A 21,436-nucleotide genomic window follows, 5' to 3' on the forward strand; every position below is an offset into this window, starting at 1 on the left:
GAACCCAGCCTCAGTCTTCTTTCTCTGGTCCCCGCTCATCTTCTCCTATAGCATTCACATGTTGCACACAACGTGTGCCATCTGCTAGTTACTCTTTTCCAGTCTGGACTCTACTTACCTTCCTGCTGCTCCACGCTGAGGCCTTATACGATGTCTGCATCAGACACTTCCAGAAAATATACACATGAACCGGAAGAGACTGCTGATGTCTTTTTGGTTCCCTTGTTGGTTTTCCAATGCATCCTGGGATATCTCATACCTGCAAAACTTCCAAAACAAAGCGAAACTAACGCTGAATAACAGCCCCTCAAAAGCTTTAGGTGCTGTAAGTGAGCTTTGTCATAGACTTCTATGGAGGCTTTGCAGATGCTTTGAAGCACCAAAAAAAACAACTTGGGGTATCATTTTTGAAGTAAAATAAAGCAAAGCAAACACAACATGTGAACAGAATTGTAAGGTAACCATTTTATTTAGTGACAGGTACTTTAATTGGCTTTCAGAGTGCTTTAAAATAGTGTGTACAAGCACTAACAGTGATAAATACTATCACAATGATAAAGAAAAAAATGGGACAACTTTTTCAGCTTATATCTGAAAAAAGCCAAATTATCATCACTCGAAAGCCAAACCCAGCCTAAACAACCCACTGCTGTGGTGAAGTAGTGCTACTAGATTTCCCAGTATGACCCAATTACTGCAGCCAGTAAAATATGTCAAGTTTCTTTGATGTATGTTTCATTATCGAGAATAAAAAAGAACCAATACATTTGGCTCAAACACTGTGCTCCTGTCCCCATGTACAATCATTTTGGACACAGGCCAACTGTTTCATTGAAACTGCATTGGGCCTGCCTGACCTCCGATGCCCCAAAGCATGTCTTGTCAAGTAATTAATGAAAGCTTAGTATTTTATATGTGTGTAACACCCTCCTAGGTAGGTGCTAAAATAGAGTATAGTTTTTGGGTCTTTCTGCTTACCAGGAAGATTGCCAGGTAAATTTAGAGTGCTCTTTGCTTACCAGGGAGCAGGATCTATTGATAGGGTCTGCTCATGGTGCTCAGGTGCAGCTCAGCTTGTCTGAATGTTTCACTGGTCACACTGGTCCCATAGGGAGGCATATGGGAGGAAACCTGACAAGTGAGGGCACAGGCATTGTTACAGCCTGGCTATTGGCAGAAGAAAGTGCCTCGTTGCATGCAGAGTGATGGTATAAACGCCAGGGGCACATGTGCTTGGCTTTTTCGGCTGGAAAGCGGGGTCCCAGAGGGAGGGGCTGGCTGCCCCTCCTCTGTAGAAGTTGCCATGGGGCCTTGGGTAGTCAATCTGAGGGCCTGAAAGTCAGAGAGATGCTGAACCCAGATGTCCTGGGGCCCATCCTGAGAGGGTCATCCCTTCAACTAGAAGATTCAGTGAAGGGGTTGTTGGAGATACAACAACTTTAAAGCTTAGCCTATTACAGATTAAGTGCAGTTCACAAATAGGACACTAGATGTCGCTAATGCTCAGTGATATGCTATGCATTTCTATGATGTGTTGTAATATCCTGTACACTGTATTGAACTTGTTGGTTATCTCTTCCTGTCTGTTGTTCTTATTACAATGAGGTAACATATTTGCTTTCTGTGTTATGTTCCAATAAAGAAGCCAGTTGCTGTTTACTCCACAATGTCTGATCTGAATGGACTCCGCTGCACCCAGTGATCGCACTCTGCAACAGGGGTGTCAGTCCAGGGGATGCTAGAGAGTGTCCTGAAGATAAAGTAGTTGCATCAAGTCTGCTGCTAGAGAGAGCAAAAAGTCTTAATTCTTCCAAACAAGTGGCAGTATAGTAAAAGCAGTGTGTCTGCTTCCACAAGTAATCTGGTGAGGCCAAGTAAGAGTTGTCTTTATCTACTCTGAATAGTTCAGTTAGAGTATCCCACTTTTCCCTTCTCCCATTCAAGTTCCAACAATAAATATAAAATAAAATACCCTAGACTGTTTATTGAGTAATGAGCAAACAAGAGTAAGGATAGATGTTTGAAGAATCCCCTAGTGACTGTCTGTAGGTAATCAGAGGGAGGCCCAAGAAGTCATCACACAGCAAGCCCTACGGGGACAGTGCTACATGTAAAAAAAAAAACTAATATTACCTGGAAGAGTCCCCCCCCCTTCATTTTACAGTAGAAATACAGTATTTGATTAACTCTGCCCTTCCCCTATACCAAATTACATTCTCCAATAGGGGCTCTCCTGAGAAATTTGACAAAATTTGGTGTTGTAACGGATCAACCGGCATCCCAACCGGGCACCTCCATTGACGGATGCTCCTAGTGCTTCCCGCGGGCTCCAAGCACTCCACCAGACACCGTAACCACTTCAGACCCCATGAACCGCTGCAGCTTGGTTAGGGTCTCGCCATCTCATACCCACCCTGGACCTACGAAAAGGCTCCAGGTTCCCGTGGGTTAACCTCTCTATCCCCAGAGAGTGCAGCAGGAACAGGAACAAGCTCTTACAAGAGCTTAGTGATCATCCAAGGAAGTATGAAGGACATAGCAATCTCTTGTAGCATATTCCCCCCATGAGAGACAGGACTCTAGATTGGGGGGAAGTATAACTCAACTTTATTGAGCAAGAAACAGACTTTTATACAGTTTTCCCCTACAAGGTTACCGCCCAGATGGACTTTGTGGGGGAAAACTGTATAAAAGTATGTTTCTTGTTCAATAAAGTTGAGTTATACTTCATCCACAATCTAGAGTCCTGTCCCTCATTGGGGGAATATGCTACAAGGGATTGCTATGTCCTTCATACTCCCTTGGATAATCACTAAGCTCTTGTAAGAGCTTGTGTAAAAGCTTGTTCCTGTTCCTGCTGCACTCTCTGGGGAAAGAGAGGTCCACCCACGGGAACCTGGAGCCTTGTCGTAGGTCCAGGGTGGGTAGGAGACGGCGAGACCCTAACCGAGCTGCGGTGGTTCGTGGGGTCTGAAGTGGTTACGGTGTCTGGTGGAGTGCTTGGAGCCCTCGGGAAGCACTAGGAGCATCCATCAACGGAGGTGCCCGGTCGGGGGGGCCGGTTGATCCGTTACATTAAAGGAAGGTGCACTCTTTAAAAATTTCAAATAAAACTCCCCACAAGTCCACTAGCGGCGCTCACGGTGTATTATCCACATACACCAATATCTCATACAAGTAAATAGAGTTCCTGGTGAATGAACTGCTTAGATAGATGCTTCTAAATACAATTCAGAATCCCAATAGAGTATAACAGTCCAAATGATAGTCCATTGAAGTGCATCAAACCGCATGCATATAAACAGCAGGATACAAGACCTCCACCTCACCGCAGTGCATGCCTAATGGTAATGCACTTACCAGAGGTGGCTTAAAAATAAGCCTGTAGTGTTAATCCCAGAAGGGTCCTCAAAATACCGGAACCGGTGTAAGGTCCTCTCCAACCATAGCACGGACATGGGTAAGCTGAGTAAAGGTTAATTTTCTTAATAAAGTTGTACCAATCTCCACTGAAGAGTGTGACTGGATCCTTGGTGCCCAACCAGCCGACACATGTGGCCCTTTGGCCCTTGATGAGGGGCCCTTTGCAGACCCCAGCAGTCAGTAGCGGCAGTATTCGTCTCACGGACGGTAACGCAGCTTCTCTTCAGTCCCTGGCTCCCCGCGTCTCCGAGTCCTCAGTCCTCCCGCCTCCGTTACATTGGTGGCAAGCGGTGGGATGGCATCCTAGTGCTAGGAGAAGCAGCTTGGAGACACCGGTAACGTTATTGAGCAAGCTAACACCCGTTCAGCGTCGCTTTGGAAGAGGAATTCGTAAGGAGGTTGCGAGAGATGCAGCTATAGCACAGGGGACCAGTGTCATACCAGGTCCTGCTAGGATGGCATGATTCTGTGTGCTTGGATCTCTGGAAGGAAACGCTAGCCTGTGAGCAGCGCCACCAGGGAAAAATCCTCCCCTCCATCCAGAAAGGGTACTGGTCGCAGTATGGATTGCGGGAGCTGTTTTTGGGACATACGCCGCACAAGGAGCAGACAGCTGAGTTAAGCAGGCTGGTCTGGGCCTAGATGCGGATGGAAGAGAGCTATAGAGCCCTCCAGTGGCATGTATCCCAAACATGCCCTTGGATAGCGGATGACAGCCCAATGGAAGGCTTTGGCTATGGCGGCTGGGGATTGTTGTATGAGAAGCTGTCAGGGGACCCTAACTTTGGGATGTAGAGTGGCGGTTAGAGGAAATTATGGATTACAGAGAAAGGATTATTATGAACATCTCGGAAGTGCTCTGGGCACTGGCAGATGTGGAGTTTCTGGCCATTCTGGAATGGGAGCTGGAGATCGCCTACAGACGGCTGCTGGACTATGCTCAGCACCAGGGCTGGTCTCCCCTTGCCTGGGAATATCCAAAATAACCAGCTGACAGTCCAGAAATCCTGACTAAAGAATTGACAATATGGCACAGTAGTAGTGTGCTTTGCTCACTTGCACCCACGGTCTTGGATGTGGATGCCTTATGGTGGATGCAGCAAGTGCTGACTCACCTGGACGCACCTGTTTCTGCACGGGATGAGCTTGGATGGAGAAATCCATCTTCATTCCCCAACCGCAAGGAGACGGCGAGACCCTAACGAAGCTGCTGCGGTTTGTGGGGTCTGAGGTGTTTATGGTGTCTGGTGGAGTGCTTGGAGCCCTTGGGAAGCGCTAGGAGCATCCGTCAACGGAGTTGCCTGGTCGGGCTGCCCGTTGATCTGTTACAGGTGTCCATGGTCTGAGTCACTGCTTACAACAGACTGATAATGGTTGAAACCGGGAGACCGTGCTATTATTTATTCATTATGTTTTTATATGACTATTTCTAGGCTTACTTTACTTTAACCACCATAGTTATTGATACTGTAATGTATTTATAGTTTATTGTGAACAAGCAGCTCTCTTGATTTGTTCCATGTTTATGTGTAGGTGTATGTTACTTGTCTACATTCAAAATTTGAAAAAATCTTAATAGAAAATGAACTACAAGAATGACTCCATAGGTTTAGTCCCTTGGGAGGGAACAGAAACAACCTCCTACAAGAAAATCTTATCAATGGAGCTGCTGAGATATCTGGGAGATAGATGGGTCATATTTGTTTTGGGTTGATTTGGCCTTTAATTACAAATTTCATACAAGAAGTTATTCCTTCACACTCACCTTTAGCACATCATGTGACAGGTGACTATGTGTCTCCTTTAACCTGGAGATGGCACTATGGCACAGTCCTCCAATCACTGCCATCAGGGTGTTAAAGTTCTGGTGCTTACGGAGTTTCTGTGAATTAAACAAATTAAATAAATAAAGGAATATCACTGCATCTTCCATGTTCCATTGGGACCATGTGTTCCTTTATTGATTACCCAAAGACAAAGCTAAACTACTGAGGTCCCCATAGATAAGAGATGACCGTTGTACAATGAATGTCTCAGCTAGGATTCCCTCTTTTAACAAAGACAATTTTCTCATAATACTGGATCTAAACAGGCTATGATTTTGACAATGTATAATTAAGACTATATGAGATTACAGTTATTCTCCTGATGGGAAAAGCCACCTCTTGGCCCAATGGTAAATCAAGCAATTCAAACACAAGCAAATGTACAAAAAATAAAATAAAAACCTAAATGCTGAGGTTGTCATTGCTGACAATACTAGTTGTCTGCCTGTCCTTCAATTTTTTAGTATTAAAATATTAAACATGTTATACTTACCTGCTCTGTGCAATGGTTTTACAAAGAGCAGCCCCGATCCTCCTCTTCTTGGGTCCCCACCGCCACTCCTGGCTCTTCAGCGATTGCCCCATAGAAAGACGTTTTCTATGGGGGGGCACTCATGCGGGCTCACTACTGAGCAGCCCTGTCTGCATCTATTGAAACAGAGAGGGCAGTTTGTTCAAACCCCCCACTCCTTAGTTATAGAATTTGATTGACAGAAGTGGGAGCCAGTGGCTCACACAACTATCAATCTGCCCAGTGAGATGGGAGAGAGCAGATGGAGCTGCTGTTCTCTTGCACATTTGCTGGATTAAAAATAAGCTCAGTTATTTATAAAGGGGTGCTGGGGGGATCCACTGGCACTGAAGGTTTTTTACCTTAATACATAGAATGCATTAGGGTAAAAAAATCTATTGCCTTTACAACCATTTTAAGATGGCCATACAATAAAAGTTACACGGCATGGATGGACAAATCTCCCAATGGGGCTTTTGCACTTTGACAGCCAGGCTCACGGGCTATCAAAATACTCAAAAAGCAATCAGATGCAACCATTTTCAGACATCAATTTTCCACCCGGCTCTTTCAATTGAAAAATGTTAGGTGGGAGGCTGTCGACAGGGCCACCCACTGAGCAAATTTGGGTAGATTTCTGAAATTCATTTAGTGCATGGCCAGCTTTTGTACAGCAGCATGTCCTATCTTTTAAAATGTATCTCTGACTAAAACTCGATTCTAGCTCAAAATGGAGTAGGGAAGGAATTAAAGCCCCTGTGAGGTTTTTACTGCTACCCCAGCTAGCACTATCCACCCTCTATATTTGTCCTGGGAAACAGTCTATGTGATGATCTCCCCTCATTATGTTGTGTCTTCAGGACAGGAATGCGAAGGGTCCAATGTGTCCTTACTAGGGTCACATCACAAAAACCTCAAAGAACTGACGGGGTTTTACCATTTCCTGCTCCTTGTAGAACACAGAGAAGAATTAGCCACATGATAGTTATTGTATTTCTACTTGAATTGCATTTTAATGCAGGATCTTGGACAAGTGTGAATAAGCCCTAAAATTCTGCGGACACAGAAAACAGAGCATACTGATTTGCACAAAGTGCAACATGATGCCAAAACATAAAAAGTACAACTTAATAAAACCAATTTTTGCTGTGGATATGATGCAAACATGACACAAAGGGGTTTATTTACTAAAGGCAAATATACTGTGCACTTTGCAAAGTGCAGTTGCACTCTGCAAGAGCAGGTGCTCCAGAGCTTAGTAAATGAGCAGAAGCTCTGCTGACTTCCATCATCCAATCATATGCAAGCAAAAATGCTGTTTCTTTTATTTCCCTTGCGCATGATTGGGTATTCTTTGCAAAGTAAAGCTTTACCTCATTCACTAAGCTCTGGAGCAACTGCACTTTGCAAGGTACACAGTCTATTTGCCTTTAGTAAATCAAACCGCAAAGCACCTTATCCTTTGTGATTTAGATGCAGTGATGTTCAATTCTCACCTGAGTAACATGGAGAAATTTGGTGAAGACCTCAGCTCTCTGCTGTGGAGTTGGGCGGTTGAGGATCATGAGCTGAACCCACTGTGAAATGCTGTTACATAAGGAGACCGACCGCTCCAGCCGAGGGATTTCTCGCAGAGAACTCTGCAAAGTGTAGCTTCGATAGTCTAAATGCTGACAAAGAGAAGTCATAATCAGATAATAGTAGACATTTGGTATCACTACATATTTTCAGACCATTCTACACACTTTGTTAAGAACCTAAAGATAACTTATATATGTCGTTTTGTATATATGTAGGGTTTTTTCATGTGTTATCCTGTTTGTTTTTAGCTGCTTTATATAAAAAATTATATTCACAGAGGCCAATAGCTCTAGCTAAAATTTACATACAAAACTGAATGAGTCAGAGATGTTACTCTTCCCTCTCCTTGCTCAGACAGAGCTGCACAGAGTTCCAATGAGATAAAGAGAGAGAGAGAGAGAGTCTGAAGGCAAACAATGCCTGCTATACACTTCTTTTGAAAATCCATACTGCTCAGTGGCAATGTTTAGTTCTAAAATAAATATTTTGCATCAATAGTAAAAATAGAACATAAAAACATATATTTAAAAACATCCACTTCTAAAATAAAATGACCCAAACCTATTGTGATTTACTTTTGAAGGATAAGTCCACTTTTAGTAACAGGTTACACCTATATTTAGGGTGTAACATGTAACATGTAACATTTTACTAAAGAGCACCTGCCCGCAACCGCTGGTCCTCCCCTTGTGACAGCAGGCAGGGGGATCTTTTCCCCGCACCGCTGTCTCAATTTTAAAACCCCGCAGCCTGGCGAGACTGGTCTGTTTTAAAATTGTGACAGCGGATGTAGGGAAAAGATCCCCTGTCTGCTGTCACAAGGGGAGGATCTGTGGATGAATAAATTACAAGTCATATCTTCCACTACGGCAAACGGCTTGTAGTTCCCAATGAATTGCGAGGGTGCCGATGAGTACTTTCGTGGTTCACTGAAACTTCCTACAGCTTTCAAACAGAAAGATCATTTGGAGGTGTAGGCTGAAAGCTTTAAGCACTGTTTGCAGAAGCCTGACATTGCACTTGCTATCTGCTGGTCACAGGTGCAATACTCTTCAGACTCTTGGGGAAAAAAAGGTAATAATTGCAAATTTTTTACCTGCAAAAATATGTACATTTATTTATTTATTTTTAAACATGAACTTATCCTTTAAATGAAAAATATCAAACCGGGTAAAAAATACACAGAAAGGACAAACTAAAAGCTACATTTCATTTTGACTTACAATGCATGCATAAACATCGTTTTGTTATTGACAAACCATGATTCATATAGTGCATGTAGTAGGCGTCAAGTCGGATGTTTTTTTCATATAAAATGACCATATAAAAATCAGTTGTATGAAATAGCTATTATAGACAAACATTGCCAGAAAATCTGTGTAGCTGGATCAGGGAGAACATCCTATTAGAATGTCTACTTTTCTATCTTAAGATAATTGTATGGCTCTATGCAATACGCGTGCATATTTTCTGTTACTATAGGCATCAGTCTAATATCATCTGGCATGTATTTCTTTAATACATTTTTTTTAAATAAGCGATCATTATCAACATAATTTACAAATCTGATGAGCACTGTCTTTACTCATTGAACAACTAATGAGGCTGCAGCCAGATACAACACATGTTGCAACCCCAAAATGACTATCTTTCAAATAGGCTGCACTGTATATGGGGGAAAGCATATCAGGACAATATCCCCCTGGACAATATCCCCCCGGACATTATCCCCCGGGCAATATCCCCCGGGACATTATCCCCCCTGGACAACATCCCCCCGGATAATATCCCCCCGGGACTATATCGCCCCGGAAAACATCCCCCTGGACATAGGGTTAGGGTTAGAGGGGGGATATTGCCTAGGGGGATATTGTCCGGGGGGATATTGTCAGCGGGGATATTGTCCGGGGGATAATGTCCGGGGGATATTGTCCGGGGGGATATTGTCCGGGGGGATATTGTCCAGGGAGGATGTTGTCCAGGGGGGATATTGTCCGGGGGGATAATGTCCGGGGGGATATTGTCCTAGAATCGGGGGAAAGCAGTAGGGGAGCAGACACCTTCTTTTTTCAGTTGTAGTAGAGGATGAAGTAGAAGTAGATGATGACAGCTGAGCTTGCAATGGCAGTCGAAAATTACACCTGGATACATTTTATTCAGTGAAACTGTATGCTGTTGGGGCAGTAGGAGGTCAACTTTCTCGATACAGGGGGTCTCAAGTGTTGTCCCTGACATCACCAAAGGGCCTCACATAATGTTTAGTAAATGTAATGCATCAAAAAGCTGCTAGAGATGGCAGACATACAACTGGGAATGGTCAGAGACTACAGGTATGCTACATGAAGTCACATTACATGATATTCTGCTATTACATGGCAATGAGAAAACACATATTTTCCGTTCCGAACGCAGTTTCCTCAATCGTTTCCTGATCTGCCCCTGTGCCTGTCTGCAGGGGGCCCGTCTGGGGTCCTGGTCCGCAAGTTGGGCACTGGTATGATGATAGAGTATGCTCATATCACTTTATAGACAAAAAAGGGATTCATTTGTCATGGCGGTACTCTTAAATTGCCCTTTCATTCCTCTTTATGACCAATGTAGGTATAACTCACTGAGGGAACAATCCATTAGGTGTTGTCTAAAGAAGAACCACAAGTCTCTTTATCCTCCCAACCACAAAATCAAGCTTCCACTGTGTTCAAAGACAAAAGCTGCACAACGTCTTCCATCATTTATATACAGTGGTTAAAATAATTATTTGATCCCCTGCAAATTTTGTAAGTTTGCCCACTGACAAAGAAATGAAGGGTCTAAAATTATTATAATGGATGTATTTTAAAGGATAGAGACAGAATATCAGCCAAATATCCAGAAAAAAAAAAAACACATAAAACAAATGCTATAAATTAAGTTGCAATTTAGAGAGCAAAATAAGTATTTGATCCTCAAGCAAAACATGATTTAGTACTTGGTGGAGAAACCCTTGTTGGCAAGCACAGAGGTAAGATGTTTCTTGTACAGGCGGTCTCCGGGTTACAAACATCCGATTTACAAACGACTTCTACTTTCAAACACGGAGGGAGACAACAGGAAGTGAAGAGAAATCTAGACCTAGGAAGGGAAATTCACTCCTGGAAGAGTTCTCATGGGAAAAAGGTGTCTCCACTGAGCTTTATCACTAATCCTTGTTTCCACAACAATCCAAAAAATTCAAAATCCAATTGTCATAGGGACAGAAAGTGAGGTGAAATCTTCTGAACAGGGGTAGAGACAGCAAATCAAGTCAACCCTTCCCTATGCTATCCAAAAAAAAGTAAAAATTATTCTTTTAACTGGGGCTACACTTAAAAAATATACCTGTTCCGACTTACAAACAAAGTCGACTTAAGAACAAACCTACAGTCCCTATCTTGTTTGTAATCCGGGAACCGCCTGTAGTTGGTTACCAGGTGTGCACACTTCTCAGGAGGAATATTGGTCCACTCTTCTTTACAGATCTTCTCTAAATCCTTAAAGCGGAGTTCCCGCTACAAAACAATTTTTCAATGAAAATACCCCCGGGACAGTCAGGGCTAGTACATTCCACAATGGATAGCCTCTGATCTGTCCCGGGTTCGCACTTACCTTTTAGAAGAAATACTTACCTTGAAAATTTCTTCTCCAGCGCTGCCATCTCGGATGTGGGCAGCTGAAGCCAGTGCGTCCTCTTCTGCGTCCTCTTCCGTGTCCTCTTCTCCCAGAATGCACCTGCAACGGCCCTGCTCGTCATTTCCGGTGCACGCGCATCATCCCCAGAAGCTGTTTAGCAGGGAATGAGGCTCCTGCACCAGAAGTGACGAGCGGAGCCGGTGCAGGCGCATTGATTCCTGGGAGCGATGACGTTCAGCTCCCAGGAATCAATGCAAAGAGGAAGTGATGGCGCTGGCTGCGGCCCCAGAGGGAGGAAGTGGAAGAAAGGTGAGTATATTTTTCTGCAATAACAAGGTAAGTAAAAAAATCGTAATTATCCATTTCTTTTTCAGGTGACTAGAAGCAAGCGGATGGCCCAAAAATCGACTATGTCGATTTTGTGGCCGGAACTCCGCTTTAAGGTTTCTAGGCTGTCTCTTGGCAACTCGAAGTTTCCGCTCCCTCCATAAATTATTTATAAGATTAAGGTCTGGAGACTGATTGGGCTACTCTATGACCTTAATGTGCTTCTCCTTGAGCCACTTCTTTGTTGCCTTGGTGGCAGACGACTCGCTGCGTTTGAAGGAAGAAAAATGCTATTACCCTAAGAACACCATCCATACAGCATTTGTTTTTGTGTTTTTTTCTGGACTTTTGGTTGATATTCGGTCTCTATCGTTTAAAATGATAAACCCATCCTTTTTTTTTTTTGCATGTGGCCAAACTTACAAAATCAGCAGGGGTTAAAAAAATGATTTTCCCCACTGTATAGTAAAATGGAAATGGAGACCCAGACAGCTCTTGTGAGTACCCCACAGAGGCTGGTAGCTGACAACTCTTCAACATCAGGAAAGAAGACCTATTTTGATCTCAGTTGTTCCTTAGACTCTAGAGCATGAGCAACATATGCTTGCTATTCCTCATCCTTCCTTTATAGCTGTGTTTGCCTAGCTACTCCTGCGGAGCGGAAGTCAATACCCCAATAGTGATGACTTAGAGGTGTCGGAGGACGTAAGAGAGATGTAATATATTGCAGCTTACCAATCATTAGATGTGGTGGCTGCATTAGTCTTCTTCATTTTTCCCCACTGTTTTCACCTGGTGATCTGGCCAGTACTACACTCCCTGTATTGAAGTGTCTATACTCTGGATGAATGAGCACAGGGCGCACATTTGGACAGCAGCATTGTCAGTCTGGGGGGAGGGGAGTATTAAATAAGCTAGCAGTTTTAAATACACTTTAATGACTTAAAGGCAAGCCCAAAAAAGAAAACTGATGAAGCCATCACATCTAGAAATTGGTAATCTGCAATATAATAAATATTTGCTTTCGGGTTTGATACTACTTTAACATGTTTAGATCCTGGCCTAAGCTCCAATCACCCCCTGAAATATATGGGTGCCCTTGGATATATACTATTGTGGGCTGTCTTATTTGTAATACTTTTTTACATCAAATATATGTTTTGACCATTCAGGGAAAAGAACTGGTTTGCCTTAACCCCCTCATCCATCCACAGAAGTATACTTTAGCTTCATCCTTTTCAACCTTGTAAACATGGAGGAAGCCTTGAAATTCCTTTTGGGCTGGGTTCCCATACAGTATCTCACAAAAGTGAGTACATTTTGTAAATATTTTATTATATCTTTTCAAGTAACAACACTGAAGAAATTACATTTTGCTACAATGTAAAGTAGTGTGTGTACAGCTTGTATAACAGTGCTGTCCCCTCAAAATAACTCAACACATAGCCATTAATGTCTTAAAAGTTGGCAACAAAAGTGAGTACACCCCTAAGGGAAAATGTCCAAATTGGGCCCAAAGTGTCAATATTTTGTGTGGCCACCATTATTTTCCTGCACTGCCTTAACCCTCTTGGGCATGGAGTTCACCAGAGCTTCACAGGTTGCCACTGGAGTCCTCTTCCACTCCTCCATGACGACATTACGGAGCTGGTGGATGTTAGAGCTTGCACCTTCCATTTGAGGATGCCCCACAGATGCTCAATAGGGTTTAGGTCTGGAGACATGTTTGGCCAGTCCATCACCTTTACCCTCAGCTTCTTTAGCAAGGCAGTGATCGTCTTGGAGGTGTGTTTGGGGTCGTTATCATGTTGGAATACTGCCCTGCGGGCTGCGGCCCAGTCTCCGAAGGGAGGGGATCATACTCTGCTTCAGTATGTCACAGTACATGTTGGCATTCATGGTTCCCTCAATGAACTGTAGCTCCCCAGTGCCGGAAGCACTCATGCAGCCCCAGACCATGACACTCCCACCACCATGCTTGACTGTAGGCAAGACACACTTGTCTTTGTACTCCTCACCCGGTTGCCACCACACACACACTTGACACCATCTGAACCAAATAAGTTTATCTTGGTCTCATCAGAGCACAGGGCATGGTTCCAGTAATCCTTGTCCTTAGTCTGCTTGTCTTCAGCAAACTGTTTGCGGGCTTTCTTGTGCATCATCTTTAGAAGAGTCTTCCTTCTGGGATGACAGCCATGCAGACTAATTTGATGCAGTGTGTGGCATATGGTCTGAGCACTGATAGGCTGACCCCCCACCCTTTCAACCTCTGCAGCAATGCTGGCAGCACTCATACCTCTATTTCCCAAAGACAACCTCTGAATTTGACTCTGAGCATGTGCAATCAACTTCTTTGGTCGACCATGGCGAGGCCTGTTCTGAGTGGAACCTGTCCTGTTAAACTGCTGTATGGTCTTGGCCCCCGTGCTGCTGCTCAGTTTCAGGGTCTTGGCAATATTCTTATAGCCTAGGCCATCTTTATGTAGAGCAACAATTCTTTTTTCAGATCCTCAGAGAGTTCCTTGCCATGAGGTGCCATGTTGAACTTCCAGTGACCAGTATGAGAGAGTGAGAGCGATAACACCAAATTTAACACACCTGCTCCCCATTCACGCCTGAGACCTTGTAACACTAATGAGTTACATGACACCGGAGAGGGAGAATGGCTAATTGGGCCCAATTTTGACATTTTTATTTAGGGGTGTACTCACTTTTGTTGCCATCAGTTTAGACATTAATGGCTGTGTGTTGAGTTGTTTTGAGGGGACAGCAAATTTACACTGTTATACAAGCTGTACACTCACTACTTTACATTGTAGCAAAGTGTCATTTCTTCAGTGTTGTTACATGAAAAGATATAATAAAATATTTACAAAAATGTGAGGGGTGTACTCACTTTTGTGAGATACTGTATATGTGAATTGGATGTTTTTTTAACTGTATCCAATTTGCATAACATGTGAATGTGACCATCTCTCAACGAAGACGGCTCACACCTGTGTTCCGGGCGGCTGTGGTGTGGTTTTGAAAAGGGTCCAGTGCATTTTTGGGTGTGGTTCAGGTACAAATTCAGGCAAAAATTTGTACCTGAATCACACCTGAACTGGTGAACAGAAATGCACCGGACTCCGGACTGCAAACCACAGCTGGACATGTGTGAACCCAGACTAAGGTGTCTGTAAAATCCTAATAACAATTACTATATCTACGATTTATGGTACCTTGGCACAGTGGTTTGTGGAAAGAATGCTCTTTACTCAGTGAGAGAAGTTATTAGGTGCTGTCTAAAGAAGAATCAGAAGTCTCTATACTCTGAAGGTGAGTTAATTAATTAGATTTTTATGTTTTACCTAGACCAGCGGCCTCCAAACTTATCCAGCCTTTGAGGCACTATTCCTCCCACTGATTTTACGGACTATTACTAACACTGACACCCAACAGTGGGGCATATTTCCCCAAATTGGCACCAACGATGGTGCATTATTCCTCCCGCTGATAGCAGTGATGAGGAACTTTTCTCCCACTGATACCAATGATGGGGCACTATTCCTCCCTCTTATAACAATGATTGAACACTATTCCTCCCTCTTATAACAATGATGGGACACTATTCCTTCCACTGAAAACAATGATGGGGCACTATTGCTCCAACTGACACCAATGATGGGGCACTATTCCTCCCACTGATAATAATGATGGGGCACTATGCCTCCAACAGAAACCAATGATGGGGATCTATTCTTCCCAGTAAATACCAATGACGGTGCACTATTCCTCCTCCTAATGACCCCAGGCACTATGCAACTGAACGCTATACCTGAGGCATTGTTTACTCTCACTGATGCTGGGCCTAGGACATTTTCTACCCCCCGCTGGCAACCATCTGGCCCCCCCTAAAGTCTGAAGGACAGTAAACTGGCTCTTTGTTTGGAAAGTTTGGAGACCCCTGACCTAGACAATCATCTCAGTATTAACAATTTTAACAAATGAACATCAAGCCCATACTCCAGTCTCCACCATTTTAAAATAGGTATGTGGTTATTAGCCCGCACTTCCCATCAATCATCCAGTAAATGTGCTTTATTTTCATGTTTTAGATAATAAACTTACAATTTTGGATTGTGAATTTTTTAGAACTCTTGCTTTTATTATGAAATTTTGTTTTATTGTCTAGTCTCTTTTTACCGTAATCCTGCAGAAGCATTTGAACTCCAGGTAGCTGAGATGCTCTGCCAGTTCTGATGGTTCCAGATGATCAAATAGAAGGGAGACTTTCCTCTTCTTGTTGAAGCTTGGTGACTCTGGAAAAGACCTTGGGCTTTCTGGGTCAAATCTGGCATTAAAAATGATAAAAAAGTTAAAGTGAAGAATATACAGTAAAAGAAAGCAAATCAAGAAATGGTAAGGAAAAAGAAAAGAGAAGTAACGTTTTCTCAACTGCTGGGGAAATATAGATTAGACTGGATTACATAAAGTTCTTACGTGAATGATGTATCAAGACTTTGTCGGTGGTCATTTGGCCATCTGCGGTCTTTAACCACCTCCCAAAAATCACACATCAGCTCTTCTAATTCAAGGTCAAGCTGGAACATCTCTGGATAATGATTTACCCAGAACCTGCAGGTGAGCAACAGGTGAGCGTAACATTAACACACACAATGGCGTTTGTAGAAGTGTTTAGACAAGGCCACAATCTTCTGTTAACTACTATTAATGTTGCTATCAACTTTCAAGGTCAACTGTTTTTGGTTCAAATATTAATCAGATAGGACAGAAATTTCTATGTCAGCACATAAACTATAAACTACATTTCCATGAGGCACTACCCGCATGGAGTTAGCATGTTTTCTCCTCCCACACTCCAAATACATGCTAGTAGGTTAAATTGTCTCCCATGTAAATCGACTCTTGTATGTGTATGTATGAATGTGAGATAGGGGACCTTAGATTGTAAGCTCCTTGAGGGCGGGTACTGATGTAAAATATATATATATATATATATACATATATATATATATATATACACGCTGCATAAATTGACAACACTATATAAGTACCCATAATAAATAAATGAAAGAATTGCAACTTTTAGGAGCATCCATGCCAGAAAGTGGTGTCACATGTCTGGTTGTGCTCTCCGCCTGTGATGTATAAATAGCACAAATGGATAATCAGAAACCTTTTGCAGGCAGTGTATATATATATATATATATATATATATATATATATATATATATATATATATATAAAATATACAGTATATATACACTACTGTGCAAAAGTTTCAGGTATGTGTGAAGAATGCTCTCAAAAATATATATGTTAATTGTTTATTTTTATCAATATACAAAATGCAATGTGAGCAAACAGAAGAAAAATCGAAATCAATATTTGGTGTGACTACCCTTTTGCTTCAAACCAGCATCAGTTCTTACACTTGCACACTTTGTCGACTTGCACAAAGTCAGGGATTTAGTAGGATTAGAGTCAGGTGTATGATCAGGGGTGTAGCTAAGAGGGAAAAAGACCAGGGGCTTCAGCCCGAAGGTAAATTTGATAATCCCGCCAACATTTTAAAGTAAGTCCAGCCCAAGCTCCATCCAATGACCCCCCCCCCCCTCACCCCTGCTCAATGCCCCACCATACACAATGCCCAGTGCCCATTAGCTGAGCCTCATCAGTGCTCATCAGCTGAGCCTTGCCAGTGCCCATCAGTGCAGCCTTGCCAATGCTCATCAATGCAGCCTTACCAGTGCCCATCAAATGATCAATGCAGCCTGATTAGTGCCCATCAGCTCAGCCTTACCTGTGCCCATCAATGCAGCCTGATCAGACAGTGCCCATCAGCTCAGCCTTGCCAGTGTCCATCAACGCAGCCTAGCCAGTGCCCATCAGCTCAGCCTTACCTGTGCCCATCAATGCAGCCTGATTAGACAGTGCCCATAAACTCAGTCTCACCCATGCCCAGCAATGCAGCCTTGCCAGTGCCCATCAGTGCAGCCTTGCCAGTACATGGAGAGAGGAGAGCCACCAGTTTACACCGAGCGGGGAACTCCTGATTACCCAGCACTGCGTGGCCATTGTCACACTAAGTCCTGCCTCCTGGACTGGCTCCTATGATTGACGTTATATGTGACGTCCATCATAGGAGCATGTCCAGGAGGAGGGACTTCATATGACACTTGGCAGCGCCGGGTAAGCTGGAGATCACTGCTCTGTGTAAACCGGTGGTGCTTGCCCCCCCCCCTTCCCTTCAGAGGCAGCCCGGTGTTCACCCGCCCAGGATCAGCCCTGCAAAGTGGCCCCAGGGTCCCAATCCCTGAGTTTCCAGCCAACCCTAGGCCTTGAGACTCGAGGCTAATAATTGTCATTAAGTAATAGAAGATGCAAGACTTTAATGGGGGCCCACTCGGGACTATAGACTGGGTCAGTCCCCCGGCTGATGCCACTGTGTATGATTAACTAATTATACCAAGAAGATGCTAATGATCATCATTCATTTCATATGTACAACAGCTGTGTAGGAGGCTTAAAACCGGGTGAGGAACAGCCAAACTCTGCTACTAAGGTGAGGTTGTAGAAGACAGTTTCATATCACAGGTCATACACCATGGCAAGACCGAGCACAGCAACAAGACACAAGGTAGTTATACTGCATCAGCATCTCCCCTCCCAGGCAAAGATTTTAAAGCAGACAGAGCTTTAAGATGTGCTGTTCAAGCTCTTTTAAAGAAGCAGAAAGAAACAGGCAATGTTGAGGACCGCAGATGCAGTTGTCATCCAAGGAAACAATGCAGCACATGAAAGGCACATCATGCTTAATTCCCTTTGACACTGGGAGATGTCCAGCAATATCATCAGCACAGAACTGGCGGAAACCAGTGGGACCCAGGTACACCCATCTACTGTCCGGAGAAGTCTGAACAGAAGTGGTCTTAATGGAAGAATTGCGGCCAAAAAGCTATACTCCTGACTTGGAAAGGAAACAAGGCTAAGCGACTCATTTATGCATTAAAAAAATAGGAACTTGGGCAGAAAAATGACAGCAAGAGCTCTGGACTGATGAGTCAGAACTTGAAATATTTGGCTGTTGCATGAAACAGTTTGTTTGCCAAAGGGCTGGAGAGTGGTACTATTATGTGTGTCTGCAGGCAACAAGGAAGCATGGTGAAAGTTCCTTGCAAGATTGGGGCTGCATTTCTGCAAATTGAGTTGGAGATTTGGTCAGGGTCAATGATGTTCTCAATGCTGAGAAATACAGGCAGATATTTATCCATCATGCCATACCCTCAGGAAGGCTTGTGATTGGCCCCAAATGTTTTCTGCAACAGGACAATTACCCTGAACATACAGCCAATGTCATTAAGAACTATTTTCAGTGTAAAGAACAACAAGGAGTCCTGGAAGTAATGGTTTGGCCCCCACAGAGCCCTGTTCTCAACATCAGTCTATATCCACAGAAGATCTGTGGTTAGTTCTCCAAGATGTTTGGAACAACCTAGCTGACAAGTTTCTTCAAAAGCTATGTACAAGTGTATGTAGAAGAATTGATGCTGTTTTGAAGGCAAACAGTGGTCACACCAAATACTGATTTGATTTCAACCTCTCTAATGTTCATTTAATTTTCATTTTGTTAATTGATAAAAATAAACTAACTCTTCTATTTCTGAAAGCACTTTTAATTGACAGCATTTTTCACTCCTGCCTAAAACTTTTGCACAGCAGTGTATATACAGTATGTCACAAAAGTAAGTACACCCCTCAAATTTTTGTAAATATTTTATTATATCTTTTCATGTGACAACACTGAAAAAATTACACTTTGCTACAATGTAAAATCTCTCATACTGGTCACGTCACGTCGCAGGAGATGGAAGCCGGGGCACGGAGAGGATCGGGAGGAAGATCCGCCGCCGCATACCGCTGAGATACATTGCTGGATCCCGGTGACAAGGTAAGTAACCTCTTTTACAGGATCCAGTGATGCTTCTGGCGGTACCCCGAGTGTGGCTCGGGATTACCACTTTTGGCTCTGAAATGTAACCCCGAGCCACGCTCAGGAATACCACTAAGAAGGTTAATGGATGTGTGTTGAGTTATTTTGAGGGGACAGCAAATTTACACTGTCAATCAATATATAATATAAATAAAACCAGACGGTGCTAATATACTATATCCTCTGCGCACAAATAAATAAATAAATAAATAAATATATCTCGTTCAGAGAAATATTGCAGCTACTTCAAAGATAAAAATGTAAACAATCACTCTGAATAAAAGTCCATAAATGGAGTCATACACAAAGCAATAGCAGCGCTGATATTAAGTATCAATCAAAGCATGCAGGGAATTGCTACAGTGCACTAGTCCTTTCTCATTAAATGTCCATCTTTATATCAGTCTTTTTCACCAATTTGGGGTCACCAGTGAATTTTTATGGGGTCACCCGACATTCAATCCTCCACCGTTGTGATACAGGTACAAGATGGCAACTCACCAGACAAACTGGCCTTCCTATTCTCATAGAGAAGGCAAACAAGCTTGAACTCTGTGGTCTTTACTCGATAGGCTGCAGCTGTTAGAAACACACCTCTCTCCACAGAAAACTGCGTTCCCTTTGCTCACGAGTCACTCACCAACCGGTTAAGGAAAACATAAAAGAAAGGACCGCACTAGTGTGATATTGTAAAACATCACTCCATACTTTATTAACCAATCCCCCAATAAATGCACTCACAAACGCAATCAAATAGTAAGCCTTCTAATAAATCATATAGGGAAGTCACAGGGATGCATCGGTAGGCGATGTTGGCCGGCTCACCCTCTCCACGCTGATGTTCCTAGCCTCCAGTGCCATCGCCTACCGATGCATCCCTGTGACTTCCCTATATGATTTATTAGAAGGCTTACTATTTGATTGCGTTTGTGAGTGCATTTATTGGGGGATTGGTTAATAAAGTATGGAGTGATGTTTTACAATATCACACTAGTGCGGTCCTTTCTTTTATGTTTTCCTTAACCGGTTGGTGAGTGACTCGTGAGCAAAGGGAACGCAGTTTTCTGTGGAGAGAGGTGTGTTTCTAACAGCTGCAGCCTATCGAGTAAAGACCACAGAGTTCAAGCTTGTTTGCCTTCTCTATGAGAATAGGAAGGCCAGTTTGTCTGGTGAGTTGCCATCTTGTACCTGTATCACAACGGTGGAGGATTGAATGTCGGGTGACCCCATAAAAATTCACTGGTGACCCCAAATTGGTGAAAAAGACTGATATAAAGATGGACATTTAATGAGAAAGGACTAGTGCACTGTAGCAATTCCCTGCATGCTTTGATTGATACTTAATATCAGCGCTGCTATTGCTTTGTGTATGACTCCATTTATGGACTTTTATTCAGAGTGATTGTTTACAGCAAATTTACACTGTCATACAAGCTGTACACTCACTACTTTACATTTCAGCAAAGTGTAATTTCTTCAGTGTTGTCACATGAAAAGATATAATAAAATATTTTCAAAAATGTAAGGGGTGTACTCACTTTTGTAAGATACTGTATATGTATATATACACAGTATGTATATTTCATGAGTGTATTTAGCTGTTTCCTTGAAGTTCAAAATGAGAATCATTTTGCCAATGCAGGGCTAAGAGACAGAGCTGACCCACTTATACTCTCCTCTGTCACTTTGAAGTACTTTTGTTCCTTTAACAACCTCAATACCATCCATTAAAAAAAAAAAATAGTGAAAAAGCATCTCACACTTTCCAAAATGGGGTCATTTTGGGGGTATTTTAAAATAATTTGGTTTTCTTTTTCCCTTTATATATTACATGATAAAAAAAAACCCCAGTTATTAAATACCACCAAAATTACAGCAAGCACTAAAAAAAGTATGTTAAATATATTTGGGTACAGTATTGTATAGTCAAGTCAAACTTTCACAGCACTAAAAATGTACAAATGGCCTGGTAATGAAGGACTATTTACAAGCTGGTACTCAAGTACTGTAATTAAAGTACTTATTTTATTTATTATGACGCAAACCATACATGAAGAGATGAATGCTTACCTTAGCAAATGACATATCTGGTTCTTCCTTTGGGTTTGCTCTGCTTCCCTG

At 42.8% G+C, this 21,436-nt stretch overlaps 1 protein-coding gene across 1 annotated transcript in view; it reads right to left on the reverse strand.

Moving 5' to 3' along the window:
- The window catches only part of RASGRP4 (RAS guanyl releasing protein 4), a 96,399-nt gene that overhangs the window by 51,762 nt on the left and 23,201 nt on the right, over positions 1–21,436 (reverse strand). The window contains exons 4-8 of the mRNA XM_082262918.1: positions 21,386–21,433; positions 15,802–15,936; positions 15,505–15,652; positions 7,257–7,430; positions 5,189–5,305 (exon numbers count right to left, since the gene is read on the reverse strand). Of these exons, the coding sequence (XP_082119044.1) occupies positions 5,189–5,305; positions 7,257–7,430; positions 15,505–15,652; positions 15,802–15,936; positions 21,386–21,433 (622 nt within the window). The remainder of the gene's footprint in view (positions 1–5,188; positions 5,306–7,256; positions 7,431–15,504; positions 15,653–15,801; positions 15,937–21,385; positions 21,434–21,436) is intronic.

The sequence above is a fragment of the Pelophylax lessonae genome, assembly GCF_965119305.1.
Source record: "Pelophylax lessonae genome assembly, chromosome: 7".
In the NCBI taxonomy this organism is placed as follows: Eukaryota; Metazoa; Chordata; class Amphibia; order Anura; family Ranidae; genus Pelophylax; species Pelophylax lessonae.